Source organism: Microtus pennsylvanicus, chromosome 11 (genome assembly GCF_037038515.1).
Source record: "Microtus pennsylvanicus isolate mMicPen1 chromosome 11, mMicPen1.hap1, whole genome shotgun sequence".
NCBI lineage: Eukaryota > Metazoa > Chordata > Mammalia > Rodentia > Cricetidae > Microtus > Microtus pennsylvanicus.
This window is the reverse complement of record NC_134589.1, coordinates 14,560,386-14,582,459: the sequence shown is the minus strand read 5'-3', so window position 1 is coordinate 14,582,459 and position 22,074 is coordinate 14,560,386. Positions and strand designations below refer to the sequence as shown.

The 22,074-nt window shown below is 47.5% G+C and overlaps 1 protein-coding gene across 1 annotated transcript in view; it reads right to left on the bottom strand.

Annotated features, from left to right (window-relative positions):
* The window catches only part of Pitpnc1 (phosphatidylinositol transfer protein cytoplasmic 1), a 276,715-nt gene that overhangs the window by 74,912 nt on the left and 179,729 nt on the right, over positions 1–22,074 (bottom strand). The window contains exon 5 of the mRNA XM_075990302.1: positions 20,050–20,121. Within this exon, the coding sequence (XP_075846417.1) occupies positions 20,050–20,121 (72 nt within the window). The remainder of the gene's footprint in view (positions 1–20,049; positions 20,122–22,074) is intronic.

The window sequence follows — 22,074 nt, the reverse complement described above, 5'->3', positions numbered from 1 at the left end:
TCTTATAATTTGTATATTTTGTTATTTTTATATTTATTTTTAGTTTTTAAACATTTTAAAAAATTTTTTCTTTCTTTCTTTTTTTTTTTAGGAAGTCACTCTCTCCTTAGGATTGCCAGACACCGTCTCTCTACTCTGGCTTGAGCCTGGTGGCTCCCTTTGCACTTTACAGAAGAGCCATTAGGTGGGGCCCTGCCACCGTTGCTCAGGTAAGCCATGGTTGATGACTTTGGACCTTGAACCTGGGGAGAACACGTGTGAGGACTGTGGAGTTCTGTGATTACTGTTCAGACTGTCCAAATGCACCCACAGACTGGTGCAGGAGGCAGCCCTGCGTCTGTAGTGGGCTCAGGGTCCTGACCTACCTAACAGTGTAGGTTGCTATTGGAGAGGGGGCACATTTGGAACAACAAATCCATTCTTAGAAAATGATGACAATGATGTTTTAAACAGGAGGAAGAGGAGGAAGAAGAGGAGAAGGAGGAGGAGGAGGAAACCAACAATCTACGAGCACAACAAAGGTTATCGTCACTGATAGCATACCTGGCTCTACTTCGGGGAGGCCTCAGCAGTCTAGCCCCTGCTTTCCGGCCTCTGGTCCCACGGATGCTGTCTCTGGACCACTGTGATGCAGCACACTCTGAGCAGAGCTCTGAGCAGAACAGTACCGTCTTTATCCTACCAGCTGTGCCTGCTTGCAGAATCCCATCACGATCGTGCTGTGGGACTCTTGCTGTTTCATCAAAGGTGGGAGTGGGATGGTCACTAGACCCTCACCTGAGATTCCAGCTACTTCTCTCTGCATGTGGGCTCGGGGGCTGGGGTGGTTGGTGTCAGGGTACATAGGCTGGGGGGAGTTAATTTTACGCAGCTATGGGGAACCATCATCCATTCACACTGGGTGAAGACTTTCCAGTGGGGCTGCTTTGGGGGTCACCCACGCTCCCATAGGAAACCCCGCACCCAGTACTCACTGGTTCCCCAGGGTGATGACTTTGGTTTGTCAATGGGACCTCATCGAGGAGGAGATAGATTCTGTTTATGTCTCCCCAAAGAAGGGAATCTCAGAAAGACTGCTGACAGTGCACTGTGTGCTCATGGCCACACCCTTGTGACTTCGGAAGCCACTGAACCATCCACTAGGGACACAGGCCAGCCTTTTGTGACCTCCTCCCTTGACCTGCATTTTCTCCCGTGTCAGCTGACCTTATCCGCATGTTCCACTATCTTCTGTGATCTTCAATCTCCTGCTACAATCCTCGGAGGCCAGACCCAGCTAACTTTCCCTCCAAGTCCAACTTCAAGGTCTTTCACTCCCAGGACACCTTTCCCGTCACCTCACTGAACCCTCAGATCCCCAGGAGACTCGGGCTGGACTGGAGGCTCACTCTGACCTTGGCTTGCTCAATTTTTCCATACCCGGCAAACGACGCCTGAACGAACTCGACCATTTCCTGTGCTCCTACATGCAGGGTTGGGAGCACAGCTGGGAAAGCAACAGCCATGCAGGCTGGCGGCATCACCAGCCACAGCGGCCCAAATCACCAGGCTGTGGAGACTTCCAAGTGCTGTTCCTTCTTCTCATCCATTTCTCACGGGACCTTCACCAGCTTCCTCAAACCCCCTTTTCCTGTCTCCTTTTCCGCTAGATGACTTCTCCCCACAGGCCTGAAGCTGGAGGCCACCACACACAGGCTAAATGGTTTCCTATCCCCCACTTTCCCCCGTACTTATTTGCCCTGCCCTGTGACTTTTTCTTCTATCTGGAGGTTCACGAAGAACACTCACTGTTGCGCTTCCAGAGGTGGTTCCTCCAAATGCTGGCCTGTGAGGTTCTCTATTGTAATGTTTCAATGCCAAGGGCTAATGCCAGGAGTTGGAAAGGTAGCTCAGTTGGGTCACATCTTGCCCAGCGAGCATGAAGCCTCAGATCCCTTCCCTAGCCTTGCTGGGGTAATGCCCTAGAGAGAAAGAGGCAGGAGGATCAGATGCTCACAAAACCATCCTAGCAACATCAGGAGTTTGAGGCCAGCCTGGGTCCACGTTTGTTTCTTATGTCCTGGATTATTTATTTATGTATTTAGACAGGGTTTCATGTAGCCTAGGCTAGCCTCAAACTCTCCATGGAGCTGAGGATGACCTTGAACGTGTGATTCTCTCACTCCACTGCCTGAGTGCTAGGATTAGAGGTGGATGCATCACCATGCCCCGTTGTAGGAGCGGTATTGTATGTACTATTGGGATCAACCCAGAGCGTTGTGTACGTTGGGTGTACGCTCTACCTACTGAGACACATCCCTAGATTATCCCCGTCCCACTCAGTTTATGGTCTCTTTTTTACAGCTTATTTGTTTAACTGTGAGTGTGTGTGTGTGTGTGTGTGTGTGTGCGCGCGCGCGCACGCGCACACTCATCCCTGTGCCTCAGCATGTGTGTGGAGGTTAAAGGACACACTTTAAGAACAAGTTCTCTCCTTCCATCATTCAGGTCCTGGGGATTGAATTTTGGTCATCAGGCTTGGTGGTAAGCATCTTATACCTGCTGAGCCAACCCACCAACCAGCCCTCTTCTTTCCTTTTCCTCCTCCTCCTCCTCCTCCTCCTCCTCCTCCTCCTCCTCCTCCTCCTCCTCCTCCTCCTCCTCCTCCTCGTCTTCCTCTTCTTTTTCTTTCTTTTCTTTTTTTTTTTTTGGTTTATTTTTCAAGACAGGGTTTCTCTGTAGCCCTGGCAGTCTGTAGATCAGGCTGGCCTTGAACTCACAGAGATCCTCCTCCTGAGTGCTGGGATTAAAGGTGTGCACCAACAGCTGGGTTAAGACTTTTGTTCTTTATAGATTACTCACTCTGTGGTGACCAGTTATAGCATCAGAAAATGGAATGAGACATACCGTCAAGGCTATTGCCTTCATTCTTCCTAAGAAGTTTCCAAGAGCTTTGAAAAATAACTTTTTGATACTCTGTATCTAACTACGAGTTTATCTTCATGTATCTTTTTAGCATTTAGAGAATGATTAGACGGTAGCCAGGCTGTCTGGGGTCAAATCCCAACACCTTGCTGGTTGACCTTGGGTAAGCAGATCTGATCTCGCTCTTCCAGTTTACTCTAATATAAAATGCTTATCTTCCAGGTTACCAGAGCATTAAGGAATTAACACAGGGGACAAATACAGAATGGCACCTGGATTTTAAGTGCTCCATTAATGCTAGCCATTATCACTGTCCAAAGTAAACTTTGACCTACAGAATGGCGCCTCTCCAGTCCGAGAAAATGCTTATTAGCTCTTATTGTTTCAAATATTAAAAGTCTTTGGACATTTTGTTTTGCTTTGCTCAAAAGATCATGTAGCCCAGGTTGGCTTCGAGTTTGTTACGTAGCCTCAGATAACTGGGCACCTGAGGCTCCAGCCTCTGCCTCCCAAGTGTGAGACTTCACATACAGCCACTCTTCCTAGACTATGGAGCATTGTGTGTTTGGGACAGAGACCCCAGAACATGAATATGTTCCATACCCAGATGGAAAGCCTGGAAGAGCTGTCTCCCTTTCCTCAGCCCCTTTCCAACCTTATCCCCCTCCCCGGCTCTCACAGCCAAGCCACTTGGAAATTCCTCTTTGGTTCATTCTAAGTTGGCATCTGCTCCACTATCTCAACTCATGGTCAAAAAGGTCACCCATCACCGTATGAGTCCATCTCTCAGGACCCTTGAAATGCCATGCTCCCTGAACTCTGAGGCCATTGTCATTGCAGACAGTGTCTTCCTCAGCGCTCTCTCTCCAGAGCCAGTGACCCCCTCTATGGTTCGGAGTGCCCTTTCTACCCATCGCCTCCGTTCCGGCAGCTTCCACCCTAGCTCTCTGACTTCTCAGATCTCCACCACTAGTGCTCAGTTGTGGATTTATGGAGCCAATTTCCTACTGGTTATCTTTATTCGGTGTGTGAGCACTTCGGCCTGAACTCGCAGCCTCTCCTGTTTTAACGTGTTTAGGCTGCTGTAACAAAACCCCCAAAATGGGGCAGCTTATACATAGTAGGGGTTCCATATCTCACAACTCTAGGGGCTGGGAAGCCCAGGATCAAGACTGATCCATAGACAATGTCCCCTTCCTTGCTGTGGCCTTGCTGTGGAAGTGTTTCTGAAGCTTTTTAAAAACAAATGCAGGATGAGGATGGAGAGACGTCTCGGTGATTAAGAGCACATGCTAGTCTTCCAAAGGACCGGGGTTCATTTCCCAGTACCTGCATGGCGGCTCGCAACTGCCTATAACTCCAAGATTCGACACCCTCACACGCACATACATGCAGGCAAAACACCAATGCACATAAAATAAAAAAAGCAAATAAAATTAAAACCAAGTGCAGGAGTTCTCACTTCCACTCTTAAGATTTATCCACTTCTAGCACTTTGGAGGGCTTGGGTAGGGTTTCAGACAGAATTCTGGGAGGGCAGAGACACAGTCCTAAGAGCCGTAGCTCTTGGGTGTTACTGCTATTCTCCTGTGAAAACCAATTAACCCGAAATAACTGTCCCTGACGTTAGCTGCCTTTCGTATCCCACAAATTCAACCAGAAACCTGTAGTGATGTTTTGTTTGTATTTTAGCAAATAAAGCTTGCCTGAAGATCAGCGTGCAGAGCTGAGCCACGAGAGGCCAGGCAGTGGTGGCACACACCTTTAATCCCAGTACTTGAACTCCCATGCCTTTAATCCCAGCACTAGGGAGGTGGAGACAGGAGGGATATGACTGGGCAGAAAGAAGAATACAGGCGGGAGGAGACAGGAGCTCAGATACAGTCTGAAGGTTTGGTAGAGATACTGCAGTCTGAGGACAGGATCGCCCTTTTGGTCTGAGGATTCTGTAGAGGTAAAAGGTCTCTCTAGTGGCTGCCCGCTCTGCTTCTCTCATCTCTCAGCTTTCACCCCCTAATAGCTAACTTTGGGTTATTCTTTATTAAGACCAATTGGAATTCGTGCTACAGGGGCCAACCATGCTTATGTTGTGAGGGACCAGGAGTTAAACAGACTCTCTGGCAGACAGATAGACAGAAAGAAGTGGCTAGGCAATGAAGGTGGAGAACTTCCAACGCGTCCAGCTTCTTCCCCATCATCCTGACCTGCGAAAGAAGCCTGGCAGCTTCAAACAAAGGCTTGTGGGCTTCTTCTAGCACTAGCGGGCCACCTTTGGCTACAAGTTCAAGGTCAGATGAGGACATGGCTACACAGTTGTGGGTCAACCAGCCATCCTGTCTTTCCTCAAATGGACAAAGTCTAAATTTAGGGGAAGAAGACCCTTCAGAGGCTTTAACCCTCAGACCCACCGCCCACTGCCCCCATCTGAGAAAAGACTAGACTTTGGGCATTCGAGTCCCGCTCTGCTTTTCGGAGGTTCCTTTTCTTTGTGTGCGTCCTCTGCAAGAGCAGCAAATACCCTTAATTGCCGGGACATCTCGCCAGTCTAGATTCAAAACATTCTGTGTCATGCAAAGATGAGCCAAGGGAATAATGAAACGTAAAGGAGATGGGTCCTTAAAGTGCAAAAATTTTCTGGATTTCTGGTGAATGAAGTACACACAAAGGAAAAGTCCTCAGCCCTTGTCAGTTTAGGAGAAAGGTTACAAGCCACAACCACAAGTAAGTTAAAGTCTGCAGAAAGAGGTCTAGATGCTTCTCTGAAGGCAGGTGGGGACTGCACCAAGGCGTGGTAGGACCCTCCAAGTACCTTAGCACCCACTGTGCAGAAGCAACCTGAATATTTCACCTAATAAAACCTCTTCTTGGAGGTAGGTGGTGGGGGTGCACGCCTTTAATCCCAGCACTCGGAAGGCAGAGGCAGGCAGATGTCTGTGAATTCAAGGCTAGCCTGGTCTACAAATCCAGGATAGCCAGGGCTGTTACACAGAGAAATCCTGACTTGAAAAAACAAAAACCAATAAACCAACAATGAACAAAAACAAAACAGTTTGACTTTGCCCAGTCACTGATTATGGGTAAAGGTACTGGCCTGGCCAACACAGAACAGAAAGGAGGCCCCAGCATTGTGAGGCGTAAAGTCTTTTATGCTAGAGACTCCTATTTGCACAAGTGCATACTGTGGTTTTACTCACTGTATTCCTTGCCCCTCAACACTCCACAGTGCAAACTTACAAAGGTGAAAGACTGAAGCTACAATTTCTAGGCAGCTATGGAACAAATTTGATAACACACACACACATACACACAAACACACACACACACACACACACACACACACACACACACACACACCTACCTCTACAGAATCTGCAACCTCGGGCTAGTGAGCTGGCTCTAAAGGTATTTGCTATCAGGCCTGGTGATTTGAGTTTGATATCGGGACTGCCATGGTAGAAGGAGAGAACCAACTCCTGCAAGTTGTCCGCTGACTTCCGTATTATGTCACGACATGCATGCAAACACACACAAATCAATCAAAAATCTGCACATAGAAGGTGTTACTGGTTAGTTTCTTACCCTTAACAGACAAGAGAATTATCTTTTTCGCAATAGCTAGAGTAGACCTTAGAAAAAACAAAGAACACGCAGTTATATGAGCTCTCAGCCAAAGCATAATGTCGCCAGACTGAATACCACACGATCTCTTTTTTATTTTAATTATTTTGATACAGGGCCTTATATAGCTCGGGTTGCCTCAAACTTGCTATATAGCTAAGGCTGGCTTTGAGCTTCTGATCTTCTCTCCTCCTTTACCTCCTCAGAGCTTAGGTTACAGATATGTGACGCCATATCTGGTCAATGAGTCCTTTAAATAAAAGAATATAGTTATTATCATTTCTGTGTGCAATTTGCTTTGCTAGGGATTGAGCCCAGAGCGCTAGCATTTGCTAAGCACACGTTCTACCCTGGAGCTACACCCCCAGCCACAGCGAGATTGTTTTCTGTTACAGAAAGCCCAACAAAGGCACACCATGTGTGCAACTGGGATCTCAGCTATTCCAAGAGACCCAGATGGCTCTGAGTAAATTTAGCTGGGTGCCGAAAACAAGGTTTCCCCTATAGATGAAAATAATGTTACTAGAAAAAAAAATGTTGCCGGGTGGTGGTGGCGCGCGACTCTGGAGGCATCTCTGAGTTCAAAGCCAGCCTGGTCTACAGAGTGAGTTCTAGGACAGTCAAGTCAACACAGAGAAACCCTGTCTCTTCACTCCTGAGAAAGGTTTTTTTGTAGATCTCATATTTCATTTCATTCTCTTTATTAATTCATTTGAGTTCTGACTTGCAACCAAGGGGAAGTTGACTTAGTAACAAATTAATGACAGATTTTTGAAACTTGGTATAAATGACAGACTCCTTCAGTATCAGGTGCCCTTTACTTAGTTCTGTCCACGAGTGTCGGTTCTATGATGGTTCTCACTAATCTACTTTTCCTTTTCTAAGACAGTGTCTATTCCTGTACCCCAGGCTGCCCTCAAACTCCTGACCCTCCTGCTTCAGCATCCGGAGCCCCAGGATGAAAGCCATGGGCCACCACGTCTAGCTCATCAGAGCATTTAGCCGATGCTTTTCAACACATTTATTAATAGCCTTGCCAGCATAATTAAGATAATTAAAATAACTCCACAGAATGGTCTGCATATTCCAAAGGCATTTTGGACCCTCTAGTTAAAGGTCTGGGAAGACGGTGGAGCCATTTTTAGAGGCAACTCTGTGAACGTCCTATTTAGTCAGCTAAAGCACAAAACGGCTGTGAAAACCGAGGGATTAGAAATAGGTTTTTAGGGCCAGAGCCTCAGCAGGCAAAAGAGCTTACTGTGAAGCATGAGGACCCAAGTTCAAATCCCTAGAAACCACAGGAGAATCCCTAGGAACTGGGTAGCTTGGTGTGTGCGGCAGTGAGTGGTGGTGGTGGCGCACGCCTTTAATACTAGCACTCGGGAGGCAGAGAAGGCGGATCTCTGTGAGTTCGAGGCTAGCCTGGTTACATAGAGAAACTCTGCTTAAAAATAAATAAATAAATAAATATTTTAAAAATTAAAGACAAAATTGACCCTATCACAAACGAGGCAGACAGTGAGGACACAGAGATATGTATACATAAACATATATACAAACACAATACAAAACAAATAAATAAATGGGTCTTGAATAGGTATTAGTAGGGGAAAGATGATTTAAATATGATGTCACATTGATCAGTGGGCTAGCTCAGTGGGTAAAGGTACTTGCCGCCAAGTCTGAAGACCTGAGTTCAATCCCAGGGACCCACACAGTGGAAAAAAGAACTAACTCCTGAAGTCTGTCCTCAATAAGCACACCATGGAAAACGCACATGCTTGTGAACACACATAGAGACCACATACACACACATGCACACATATACACATACACACATACATAAACACACACATGCATTCACGCACATACACAAACACACACAAAAATGCACGCACACACATACAACGAATGTCTGGAGAAAAATGTGTTTGAATAGCTTAGTACTATCAGATAGCATTGTTCTTAATCTCAGAAGATCCAGTCCCAGGTTCGGTGAGCCACAGCTGACACCCTGCCTGGGTAAAACACGGAGCATGTGTGTGTGCAAGTCCAGGAGCAGATGGGAGCACCCAACAGGAAACATTGCTTAGAAACCGTGGCCACTGAAAATCATTAACTCCCTTCCATCCTCCCAACAGTCCCTCGGCCCACACTTTTCTCTTAAAGCGGCTGAAACACCAGCCAAGACTCATCCTTGAAGGTGTGTTTATCAAAGAGACGGCCTCTAGGGATTTTTCAAGAGAAATCACTTTACAGAGAGGGTGGTGCTGGACCTCCCCGCAGAAGGTGAGGTGACACAGCCTTTCCCTTTCCGGAGCTCTGACAAGTCATTAGCATTCCTAGGAGGCCTGTGACTGTCCAGGAAAAAGGAAACAAACACCGTTGCAGGCCTGATTTCTCGACGATTTTTCTCTCGCAGATGCTACTGCTGCATTTACATTTTCTCCGCACACGTTTGAGCTGAAATGCAGCATTATGGTTGCAATGTGAAATGTCCTCCGTAGGCTCACGGATTGGACACTGGGTCTCCAGCTGCTAGGGTCTCACTAGAGGAAGAGTGTGGGTTTGAAGTTCCCAGGTGCCAGCAGTATTCTCTACTTCTTCTTTACCACGAAAACCACAACTTTCTCCTCCAAACACAGCCAATGCCATAACACCCGAACATACGAACCAAGTGACCACGGGCTGAGAGCTCCGAAACTCTGAGCCAAAGTAAACCCACCACCTCCATTTCAGCTTTTCCTGTCAGGTATTTGGAAAAACGAAAGTCTCTAATTCATTGGCTGGTGAGATGCCTCAGCAGTAAGACTGCTTGCCATACAACCCTGACAATATGGAATCCATTTATAAAAAAGCCAGATGGAGTGACCGGTGCCTGTAATTCAACTGCTCCTGTGGTGAGATGAGAGCTGGAGACAGGAGAGTCACCCAGAAGCTCGAAAGTGCACTGTGGTGCAAGAAACAGAGAGACTCAGATTCCACGCTGTGGGCGGTGAGAAGGTTGACTCCCGCAGGCTACTCTCTTACCACCCAGGAGCGGCTCAATACCCACGTACCGCAAATAAGTAAGAAAAACCTTAAAAAGTAACTAACTCATGCATTCACAAAGGACACTCAACATCCTCCATGGGATGCAAGAGATGGGACGCACTCATGTGTGCAACTGACGTCAGCACCACCGGACCACACAGAGACGGCGGGGGCTGTCACTCCTAATTACAAGGTGCTAATGGCCACCAGGGTTGCTAAAACATGAAAGACAATGACATTAGAATTGATAAAACAAGGACATACCAGCGACCACAAGCGAATTACAGACCTACTCTGTGCAGTAATTGCTGTTCTGAGAACACCGCATGGTCAGCATGTACTAAGGCGTGAGGACCTCAGGAGTCAGAACAGTCAAGCCGGGGCCACAAGGACACAAGGAAATGACAGAACAGGTCTAAACCAGCTAAGTGGTTGAGCTGGGAATAAAGTTCTGCCTGTTCAATTCCAGACCTTGCAGTCCTCATCTGGTCACTATCCTGTCTCTCTAGTGTTGAGTACTGGCTTGAATAATATGACAGGTGGCCCTTGGGGGGGAAGAGGGGCTGTGCCAACCAAAATCCTTTCCAGGGGAAAGAGATCCAAAGAAGAACAATGTATAAAGTCAGAGAGGCCATCTTCCTGGCAGGGAGTCACCATACAGAGGGTCTGGTACTTGAGCCAGTGACCACACACCCTCCTCCAGCTTGGTGACTGTCTCTGAGGATGGCTCAGCTCAGTGAGAAAAGCGTGGGGACCGCGGGCGTCAGGAATGCGCCAACTTAGCATCTGCCATCCAGATGAATTTTACCATTCATAGAGCTGCATGAGTTTGACTCGCGAGCCATTCCCACGACTGAAGTCCAAGAGAAGAAAAAGAGCCGCCATTGACTGGCTGTGAGTCATCTCACTGTTTCCTCCCGTGAGTCCTCTGACCCGAGCCGTGTTTCCTCATTTGTCGTCTGGGATGTTCTGGCTGATGAACTCTCGTGAGCTCTGGGCTGCAGAGCACTGCTCTGCCCTGTTTGGCTCAAGGCTAGTCAGTGATTTTGCTGAACTTGGTACATCACAGTGTGCTGAGTGGGTCTGGCCAGCTGCTAGCTTTTGGCAGACTCCTAAAGTGTCCTCATCCAAAACGCTTCAAGACCCAAAGGTTGCTGGCTACCATCTGTCATGAGCGATCCATCCACATAAGTACCAAAAATGGCTCCGTAAACATAAACACAAAGATCTAGGTAAATAAACAAGAGAGCTGGGCTTTGTTTTTTTAAAGCGAAGTACAGTGGTTTCCCACAGCAATTAGGTCTCTTGTAAGGAGAAAAAAAATAGACAAATATTTGGAAAACAATTGCAAATCTAGTGGACGGGTGTCTGAGAATGGATTCTAGAAAGCTGCGGGGCAGGGTGGTGGTGGTGTTGTGTCTCATGGAACAAGACTTGAACGGGTATCCTTTTTCAAAATTAAAAAAGGTAAGTCTGCCATGGTAGCTCATGACTGTCATCGTAGTACTTTGGAGCCCAAAGGAGGAGGATCATGAATTCAAAGCCATGCTGGGATATGCACTGAGTTTGAGACCAGGTTGTGCTATCTAAGAAAACCCCAACACACACACAAAGTACAAGCTGAAATCTCTTCTGCTCCTTCTCTAGGCTGACAACCATGGTACATGTGTTGTCTGTATATATAATATGTAAATACTCCATAAGGAAAACATTCCTAAGTTAGTTGACATTTTATCAGACTTATTTGTCATACGTGTATGCGGATGATGTGTGACACAGTACACACGTGACGCGCAGGGGGTAACTTCTTGTGGGAGTCGGTTCTTTCCTGCCCCCACGAGTCCCAAGGGTCAAACCTGATTTATTATGTATCAGCTGACTCTACTTTCTCTGTGTCTAGAGCACAAAGAGAAAGATAAAAATCTCTTTTTTGTTCTTTGATCAAAATCTGTCCTATTTTTGGTCTTTTCTTTTTTCCATTTGATTTCATAATCAATTTAGGACAAGCACTACCTACCCCATGAGCATGATCCACCACATGCCCGGTATCAAGAAGCAGGGAGTGGTGCTGCATGCCTGGAACCCCAGACTTTGGGAAGCTGAGGCAGGTGGTTTACTACAAGCTTAAGGCCATCCTGGGAAACAAAGAGATCCTATTTCCAAAACTCAAGAGTTGTGGCCAGGTTTTCTGTCTCTTCGGTTGTGTTTGCTTATTTCACTGTGACTGAAGGCAAGATGAACCCCGAGGAGGGACCACCCTCGAGTAAGGGTGTACGGCTCTCTGCGGGTCCCAGTGGAAAGCAGATGATGTCCCTTTGGTCCCTTGTTGTGCGATGTGAACTGTACTCCTGTGGGACTGGGTGTAGAATCAAGGCGTAATCTCCGAAGTGGCAGGAGAGTCTGTCCTCAAGCACACGGGTGGCTCACTGGTTTTGGCACCCACCAACGGCGCGTCACTGCTGTGGTAGCTGCACCGTGGCAATCCAGATTGTGACACTTCACACTTGGTAATTTCCTTTCTAGTTCCGACTCCCAGGGTCCCACCTATGGCTCACCACTCTCTCTTTGATGATGTTGCATCGGGTTGGTTACTTGTTTTGGTAAAAATGGCAACAGCCAGCAGAGGTGGGTCTTTCCAGATTTATGCCAACATGGGTGAAAGAGGTCACATAGAAAGCAACCACTATTTTAGCCCTATCTATTACTAAGGATGAATAACTCCAGGTGGCATTGTGACCTCAGATCCGGACATCCGACCTTCACCCTGGCAAAACTTTTTTTGACAATGTTTGTTTGATTGTTTACTAGTTCGAAACAGGGTTTTACTCTGTAGCCTGGGTTGGCACAAAACTCACTAAATAGGCCAGGTGGGCTTTAAACTCAAGGCAATCCTCTTGCCTCAGACTCTTACCTGCTGAGCTAGCGGTTAGGAGTGACCATTCTTTGCTTGTTATTTTACATATCCAGATCTCATGGGGCTGGAGAGATGGCTCAGGAGTTAAGGACACTGGCTGCTCTTGGAGAGGACCTTGGGGTCAGTTTCTAGCACCCACATGGTAGTTTATAACCACCAATAATTAATTACAGGGGAATTCTGATCTCCATGGACATTCCAAGCATGTGGCACACATACATACATATAGACAATACATTCATACATGAAGAAAAACAAATAGAAAATAGCTTTAAAAATCCAGTTTTCATATCACAAATAGGAAAGGCCACATCTTCAGGAATCAAATGAGATGTGTTTCTATTGTTCTCAGAATGATACTTTTGAGACCAGCAGTGGTGGTGCACGCCTTTAATTCCAGCACTTGGGAGGCAGAGGCAGGTGGATCTCTGTGACTTCGAGGCCAGCCTGGTCTACAGAATGAGTTCCAGAACAGGTTCCAAAGCAACACAGAGAAACCCTGTCTCAAAAAACCAAAAACAATACTTCTGGACAGGGATTGATGAACGTCATTGACTTTCCACCTCATAGACCCAAGCAGATAAAAGCCTCCCAAACTGAAAGTGGGGGTGTTTCGTGCAGTCTTATTTATTTTTTGTCATGTACTGATTTAATAGAGAAGAGTGAGGATTTTGTAGGTGTCTGGCAATAAAAAAAATCTAAGGTTAAAAACAGAACCATAAAGGTTGAAGACATGTCTAAAAATAAAGCAGGTGTCTTTTCATCCCCCTATAATCCTCGGTTAGAAGCCACTGAAGGAGAAGACCACCACAGAGACCTGGAATCTGGGCGCCGTGGTTCCCACTGGCAGCCCTGCCTCATAGATTAATTTCAGCACACTTTTGCAAGGTGTTAATAAGTTACTCTAGCGCGTTGCCGTCTGTAGGTTTCAAATGCAAATCATGAAATAAACTTGGTGATCACCAGTGTGAGATCCAGCCCGGGGTAAACCCCGCTCTCCCGAAACAACAGATGCCCTGACCTCGAGTTGGTGACTCCCAAGGTCGCTCAGGATGGGACTATTTCTGGCCACATCTCCATGAGTCCAGTGAAAGTGTCAAACTGTTTACACAGTTCACCTAAAGGAGGCCTGCAGATGAAATTTGATTTCTCTGGTAAGATTTGCAGTTAACTAAAAGAGATGGTGTAGTTTCCTAAAGCCAAGAATGACTCCGGGGATTTAAAATGAGTCTTAAAAGGCTGGAGAGATTCCCCAGTGGTTAGAGCACCGGATGCTCCTCCAGAGGACCCAGCTTTGATTTCCAGCACCCATACAGTAGCTCAAAACTCTCTAACTCCAGTTATTAGGGGACCAGATCCCTCTTCTGCCTTCTGCAGGCACTGCATACATGTGGTGCACAGATGTACCTGCAGCCAAAACATCCATACATGTAGAGAAATAAATGAAAATCAAAACAAAAGATGGGTCTCAAGTCATGCCTGGTGGTACAGGCATGTAGTTCCAGCTACTCAAGTGGCTGAGGCAGGAGAACTTGAAGGCCAGCCTGAGCTACAAAGGGAGTTCAGGGCTAGCTTGGGCAACTGTGTGAGCCCCTGATTCAGGATGCCACGGAAAAGGGGGGGCAGTCACATGTGCTGCACTCCCAGTGCTGGGGAGACGGAAGCAGGAGGGTCCCCAAAGCTCACAGGGAGCCACTCAAGGTGAAGCGGTGACCTCTATGTTTAGTGAGAGACCCTACCTCAAAAATAATGTGGAGAGCAGTCGAGAAAGACACATGACATTGACAACTCTCTTCTCTCTCTCTCTCTCTCTCTCTCTCTCTCACACACACACACACACACACTTAAAAAACAAGGCCTGAGGAGACTGTGTCTCAGTGTTAGAGTGCTTGCTTAGCATGGACAAAACCCTGCCTTCTAACCCCAGAACCACAGACAAAGAGATGACTAAGGAGTGTAGAACAATCAGAAGCTGACTGAAACTTGAAAGCCATGGAAGGTCTTTCTCAGGACCCTAGAGTTCTGGAACCTTCTATATTTTGTTTCTTGTCTCCCTGGATAATTTTACCCATATCCACCTGAATCGCGGTCTAATCTCTATGAACCGTGACTTCGTATATCCATCCTACCTGTCATTTCCACTTGAAGGTCTCACGGAACCTCAGACATCATCTTGATTTACTTCTCAGAATATGTCTCTCCGCTATTCCCCGGGAAGAACAGCGACACCATCATTGACCCAGTTAAGGACTAAAGCAAGAAACCCCAAGGTCATCCTTCTTTTGCCGCTTTCTCGTACACCATATCAATTCCAACAGAAAGTAAATGTTTTGAAACATATCCATTTCTTTTGGTTTTGTCCATGGCTAACTTTTCAACCCAAGCCACTACCTTGGTTTGGATAATAGCAAAGCAAAACAACAGACAAAAATTCCCAAACTTGTAGCTGTGGAACAATCTCTGTACACTGCAGATATGTATTGCTCTCATCGGTTAATAAAGAACTGACTGGCCCATATAGCTGGGCAGGAGAGACTGGGAAAGCCAGATGAGGAGAATTCTGGGAAGATTAAGGGTGGAGTCAGAAGAGCATCAGGAGACACAGCGGGAGCAAGACGTGCTGGAAGACAGCTAAAGCCGGGAGCAATGTGGCAGTACATAGATGAATAGAAATGGGTTAAGTTGTAAGAGCTAGTTAGTAAGAAGCCTGAGCTATTGGCTGAGCGTTTATAATTAATATTTAGTCTCCATGTCTGTTATTTGGAAACTAGAGGGTGGAAAAGAAAAGTCCCAAAATGTTTGTTTGACAATTTGGACCAAATCAAAATTTGATCAGGGACACACCGTTAACTAGTATAGCCACCATGGAGGTGATGGGGACATCAGACATGTACACAGTACCTCTCTAGCTTCGGTGGTGGTTTCCTGCAAACTCAGCTCCAGGAATCCTCCACACTCACCAGCATTATCAAGTTCATATTCCTTCATAAAGAAACAGAGTCTCTGACTGGCCAAAGGAACGGCATATGGTCAGAGATGGGTGCGAGCCCCGATCTATCTGCCTGTCTCCTAAGGAACAGTGCCACCATCTTTCATTACAACACAGGCTGACTAGAAATTCCACACTGTGAATATGTCTTCCAGGGATGGCTCTGTGAGATAGCTTAATTTCCTGGAACTGGAAAAGAGAGAGACACCCTTCCTTTTTTTTTTTTTTTTTTTTTTTTTTTACCAGTGAGAGAACTTGGCTCGAGGAGGAATTAGGTCCTTGATGACACATATGGCTAACAAAATATAGGCAGGCTGAAGGTTACAAAAAGCAACCCCCCCCATTCTTAAGTGTGAATGTGTCTCTATTTGTGTGTGTGAGTTGTGTGTCTGTATTTGTGCACGCACACACACACATGTGGGTTGATGTTGGGTTCCTTTGGGAATACCCTGCCACCTTAGCCTTGAGGCAAGGTCCCTTAACCAAACCTGATTGGCTCTCTGATATGGCTAGTCTTACTGTTAGTCAGCTTGCTTGCTCTGAGGAGCCATCTCCACCTCCTGAGGCTAGCATGACACGTGGGCTTCCATAGCGACCTGGCATTTAGGCATGTTTCTGGGGTTCCAAACTCTGGCCCTCACGCTTACAAGCCTGAACCATTTTCCTGGACCACAAAGACACTTTGGGGATGCTTCTGTTTTCACGGGTCTGAAGAAGTGGAGCCATTTGGACAGGCTGCTTTACTAAATATTTATACATAAATCTGTGGGTGCTCAGCACTTTTGCCCCTTCGATCCACCTGGGAGGGTGTTAAAAATAGTAATGCCCAGATTCCACCTGTGATCAGTGAGATCATGGGCTCTTGGGTGTGGACAGGAGCTCAGCTTTCAGGATGATGTCAGCACAAAGCCATCATTAGAACCGCGCTGATTAGGCTATCACGGTGGGTGAGGGTGGTGAATCCTGTAAACGTCCCACCAAGGGAACAGAGGAGACTCAGCCACGGATGGGGAGAACCCATGTGGAGAAATCAGCTTTCTAGAGTATCCGAAGATTCTTTGTGGTTGAACAATCTGCACCTGTCCCCAAATAAACAAAAGCCCCAGAGGGATGGGCCCTAAGTAGTTAAGACTTCTCCGTGAAATGGCTCAGCGGGTAAAGACACTTGCCACCGAGCCTGATGTATGGGGACCTATGTGGTAGAAAAGAGAGAAGCAATTCCTACAGGTCTTCCTCTGACTCCATTTGTGCACAATGGTATCATTCACACACACACACACACACACACACACACACACACACACACACACACACACTCACACTAAATGTATTAGCAATAAACAAGTTCTCGGGTGAGCTGGGTTTGGTGGCACATGCCTATAATCCCAGCAGTTAAGAGGCTCAGGGAAGAAGATGGTCCAAGAGAGAGGCTGGCCTGTGTGTGGATTTCAAGGCTAGCCTGGATCAGACAGACAAGCAAACAAGCTAGCTAGGCTAGGTGAGCCTGGCGCACAGCAGGGCTGAGAACTGCTGCTTTGCATGGTGCCTGCTTTGTTTAGAAGCGGAAGCAGAGGCCAGGCTGCCCTCAGTGACCCCTTGGCACACTGTCACCCTGCAGAAGGTGTCACAGGAGGGGTCGCCCCTTCAGCAGAACCAGGCAGTGGTGAGCGCTGCCTCTCAGTCTAGATTTATGGCCTTGAACAAACAACAGAACCTTGCTCTGGCGTGGTCCCATCCTCCCCGGCGCTAATTAGGCCTAAATAGTTCCCATCAGTTTGTGCATGAAATAAACGGGCCTCGGTTTAAGACAACTTCCCCATTGTGTCCCTACTGATGGAACCAGTTTGCAGGTTTACAAAAACATACACTTAGCAGCTTCTTCTTTAATGAGAAGATGTTTCAGTCTAGTCACTCTGAAAATGTGTTTCTACTGGGTTTTGGATCACATTTATGACTGAGATGATAACTGATAATAAGATAGCAACATGTACTCCATTCAGCCACTAATCAATGCGATTATCACCAGAGTCTTTCAATTTAATTATTGCTTCTTATCAGCATCCATTTCATTAAAATTTTGGCAGGTAGGGGTGGAAATGGCGGGGAGAGGTGCACGAAGGATGGAAGCTGAATGATAAGACCGTGTACATAGAAGAGGCAGAGGTGAACCGCATTTATTAAATAATGAGTCAAATACCCACAACACACTGCCTTCTACCTTCTGCCTCCTCGACTCTGGGCAGAACAAGGAAGTGGCTGAACAAGGCACGGGCTTTGGACTTGACCCCTACTGAGCAGAGCTACCTTGTCATCATTAAAATTAGATAAATACGCACTTAAAAGAGCCTTCCTTTTCTTCCTCCTGGAACCAACATTGAGGAGCTGCTGACTATGGAAGCTAGAGAAGGGTGCAGAGCCAAAGGGGAGCCTGATCAAGTGGAGCTGGGACTCTGCTCCAGTGGCCCCAGGAGTAACACACGGAGAACCGACAGCGGGGCCAGGCAGAGGCGAGCGTAGGAAGCCTCAAGACTGCAGGGGCTTTGTCAATCTGTGAGGTTCAAGACGCCCTCTCTGCCATCTATATACACACAGAGAGAGCTGATGTGAGTTAACTCATACGGAATGAAACTCAGAGACAAAGAGTCTGAGAAAAAGAATTTGTTTGGAAGGACTATTTTTAAAATTACTTTTATATTTATTTTCTCTATTGACTACACGTACATCTGTGTGCACGCCCGACCAGGAAGGCCAGAAAAGGGAGGATGTCGGATCCCCTGGAACTAGAGTGATAGCCAGTTATGGGTGCTAACAAATGAACTCGGGTCTTTTTTTTTGCAAGAGTAGCAAGTGCTCTTAACCTTTGAACCATTCATCTCTCCATCCCCAAACCCACATTTTTTCCCCCAGCGGTGCTCGCCAGAGCAGTTCTGGCATCTGGTTTTCACTGTGCTTTTCCTGATTGCCCATAGCTCTGTCAGCACACTGAAGCTCATGTCGCTCTCCAGCGAGCAGCCAGGACTGAACTGGAGAAGGCAGGGCAGACCTTCGAAACCACAGATGAGAGCTGGGGAGAAGATGACTCGGGACGCAAACTGCTTGCTGGCCAAGCACGAGGACCTGAGATCAGAACTCTAGCACCAGCGAGGAAAGCTGGGCCTGAGAACCTTCCGCTTGCCTGTAAATCACCCCCCCCCCCGTGCTAGTGAAGCAGAGACAGGCAGTTCTCTGGGGCAGCCTAGCAAGGTAAGAGAACTCCAGGTTCAGCGAGAGAAGTGTGCTCAAAAGTAAAACTGAGAGCGATTGAGAAAGAGACACGATGTCGACCTCTGGCCCACACATAGATCCTCAAGTGGGGAAGAGTACCCCATGCTGTGTTAAAAATAGCATACCGTATGATTTAATCTGGGAGGAACTGGTTAAAAAAATCACCAATATCTTGTAATGTGAGTCAAGGGACATAGGTAGTCATCTCTGAATCGCGGGGTTACTCTTGGCTTCCCTTTCATTTAGGAGCTTTTTTCTTCATTGCATATTTGAAGTTTTAAAAACTGTGTATATTAGCTGGATGGTGGCGGCTCACACCTTTAATCCCAGCACTCGGGAGGCAGAGGCAGGCGGATCTCTGAGTTTGAGGGCAGCCTGGTCTAAAGAGTGAGTTCCAGGACAGCCAGAGAACTCCAGTCTTGAAAAAAAGAAGGAAATAAAAGAAGGAAGGGAGGGAGGGAGGGAGGGAGGGAGGGAGGGAAATAGTTTGGGCTGGGAGACGGCTTAGTGACTAAAACACTACCGTACAAGGGCCAGGGCCTTAGAAGAGAGACACAGATCCCCGGAACAAGGGGCTAGCCAGACTAGCCATATCAGGCAGCTCTGAGTTCAACTGAGAGATGTTGCCCCAATGAATAAAGTGGCAAGAGATCCAGGAGGACCTTTGACATCAACCTCAGGTCTCCATCTACACATAATCACATATGTGCATATGTGTCCTAATGCACATGAACACACATACACACATGCAGGTGCATCATCCACATATACCTATGAACAGAAAACCGAACCAAAACAAAACAAAGTAGTTTGCCATCACCCGAGGAGTCCAGCTTGCCTGTCATAATTCAAGAAGCAGAAATGACCAGGTATCGGCCAGGTCGGTCCTTGCCAATACTGTTATAGCAAGCATGCCCCAAGCATCTCCCATTCCCGATCCTGTTTCTGGCCATTGTGTTTGGCATACCCTTCTCAATGAGTAGCGGAGTTTGCTCAGAGCTGAGTGTGGTAGCAGTCCATGCCCTGTGATCCCAGCACTGGAGAGGTACAGTCAGAAATGGAATCAGAGAACTCTGAGTTTCCATGGTCCTCTCTACTTCTCATGGTAATCACTTCCGTTGCAGAGGGGCCCATTGGAAGGACACACACATTAGTAGAGAGGAAAGCTAGACTATAAGGTACACCAGGCCTGGCCCCAGAGGTCCAAGGCCAGAACCTCTCTCAGGTCCCAGGGACGGCCGGGACCCGGTGAGCTACTGTGACCTTCAGAGGCCGAGACTTGAGAGCTGCACCGGGTCAGAGGACTACAAGAGGGCTGGCTACTCACGCTGTCGTTGCTGCCTTTGTTGTCTTCGTACTTGGTTTCTATGTGGATGGAGAATTTCGGCAGGAAGGAGCACTGCGGAGAAAAAGCAGACTTTGATTAGCACTGCTTGTCACGTCTGTAGTGTGGCTTGGGGCTGCTCGCCTGACCGTTAGGTTGGGAGCATAGATCTGTAGCAGAGATGGTAAGATATATTATACATCAATAACCACAGTCTGTAGGAGAAGCCACCGCCATGAGCAACATTTCTCCCGGAAGTCTGTGAGCAGTGTTGGGGAGGGGGATGGCGTAGAATCACATCCCCAGAGAGTCACTCTGTATGGTGAAGCCGGCTGCCAGCCACTGCCAGCCACTGCCAGCCACGGAGAGCAGATGCCTGTTACAGAAGCCACCTCCAGATCTGCGGAGCTCACCTGCTCCCCAGGGACCTCACCGTAACCCCTACGTTCATGTGCACACAAAATGAGGGAGGTGGCACAGTGCATCCTTGAGATCAGAGATTCTTGGTCAGCTGGGTGTGTGTGAGCACACGTGTGTGTGGCGTGTATGCAGACGTCTGTGCATGTGAGCGTGCATGCATGTGAGTATAAAGATGCTGAGGGTCTCTATTGGATATTTTCCTCAATTACTCTTCATCTCAATTTTGGAAGTGGGGGTAGTGTGAGACAGCATCTCTCTGTGTGGTCCTGACGGTCCTGGAATTCACTATGTAGACCAGGCTGGCCTCAAGCTTAGAGAGATCCACTGGAATTAAAGGTGTATGCCACCATGCCTGGCTTTTTAAAAAAAATTTTAAAAGACATACAAGGTCTCTCACTGACCCTAGAGCTCACCAAGTTGGCTGGGTGAGTTGCAGGCATCCTCCTGCCTCCCTATTGCCAGCACTGAGGTTAAGATAGGCACCCTGATTTTTTTTTAAAGATAGGTTTCTCTGTGTAGCCCTGGTTGTCCTGGAACTAGCTCTGCAGACCAGGCTGGCTTTGAACTCAGAGACCCACCTGCCTCTGCCTCTCTAGTGCTAGGATAAAGGCGAGCGCCACCACCGCCCAGCTGGCACATCTGTTCTTGCACTTTATGTGGGTGCTGGGGCTCAAAGCACAGGTCACAAAGCATAAATAAAATGATGCAATTGGAAACATGGTGTCAAGAGGCTAGGGGCACAGCTCCATGGTGGGGCATGTGCTTAGCATGTGCCAGGTCTTGAGCATGATCTTCAGAACTGAAACTTGCACTTGTAATGGAGTAACAAGTAATTCGTGAAGAGCAGGGCTCAGCACAAGGCTGCCAGAGGCCTGAGCAACACAGGGGGCCAGAGACCTTATTTGCAAGGCTGCCGAGAGTCCCTGGCTCACCAGGCCCCATTGTATCTCATTTGAAAGGTCAGGCAACCAGAGAAGAGGATGTTGATGGACATGGGTGTGTCCAGCCTCCTCCTGGCACTGAGCTGGACATTATTGTTCTTGGACACCAGAGATATGATGGACGGCCATTGATTTCACTGGGACCTGCAGGTATTAGACATAAGAGACATGGCTTTCTCTGGTCACAGTCCCAAGAGGCTATGTTCTCTGACACAGGCATTTTCTGAATGTTTCCAAGGTCTTGAAGGTTTGCAAATTCCCCAAGGGCTAAATGCTAATATTATCATCCCTCCTTTCAAGATGAGGAATGGAGCCATAGAGAGGTTAAGTAAATGGCTTACAATCACACAGCTGGTGCATTACAACAGCCGTTCCAAAAGTTATGTAGCCTGGTCCCAGGGTCCATGAACTTGACTAGTACCCCCCGTGGTTCTCGGAGGAGGGGGGGGGCGTCTAGTCCACTGACAACCGTAGCACTCTAGAATTCTGCTAGCAATGTAACGCTTAGGGGCCCACTCTGGAGCCTAGAGATGGGGTCCAGCAATGTGCGTTGCACCAGCTTACTGTTGCTGTGGCCTGCTCCAGCGGGGAACCTGGCGTCATACCCCATTCATGGGTAGGAACTGGTAAAAGGGCAGCAGCTAAAGTCCTACTAATACCACCCGCA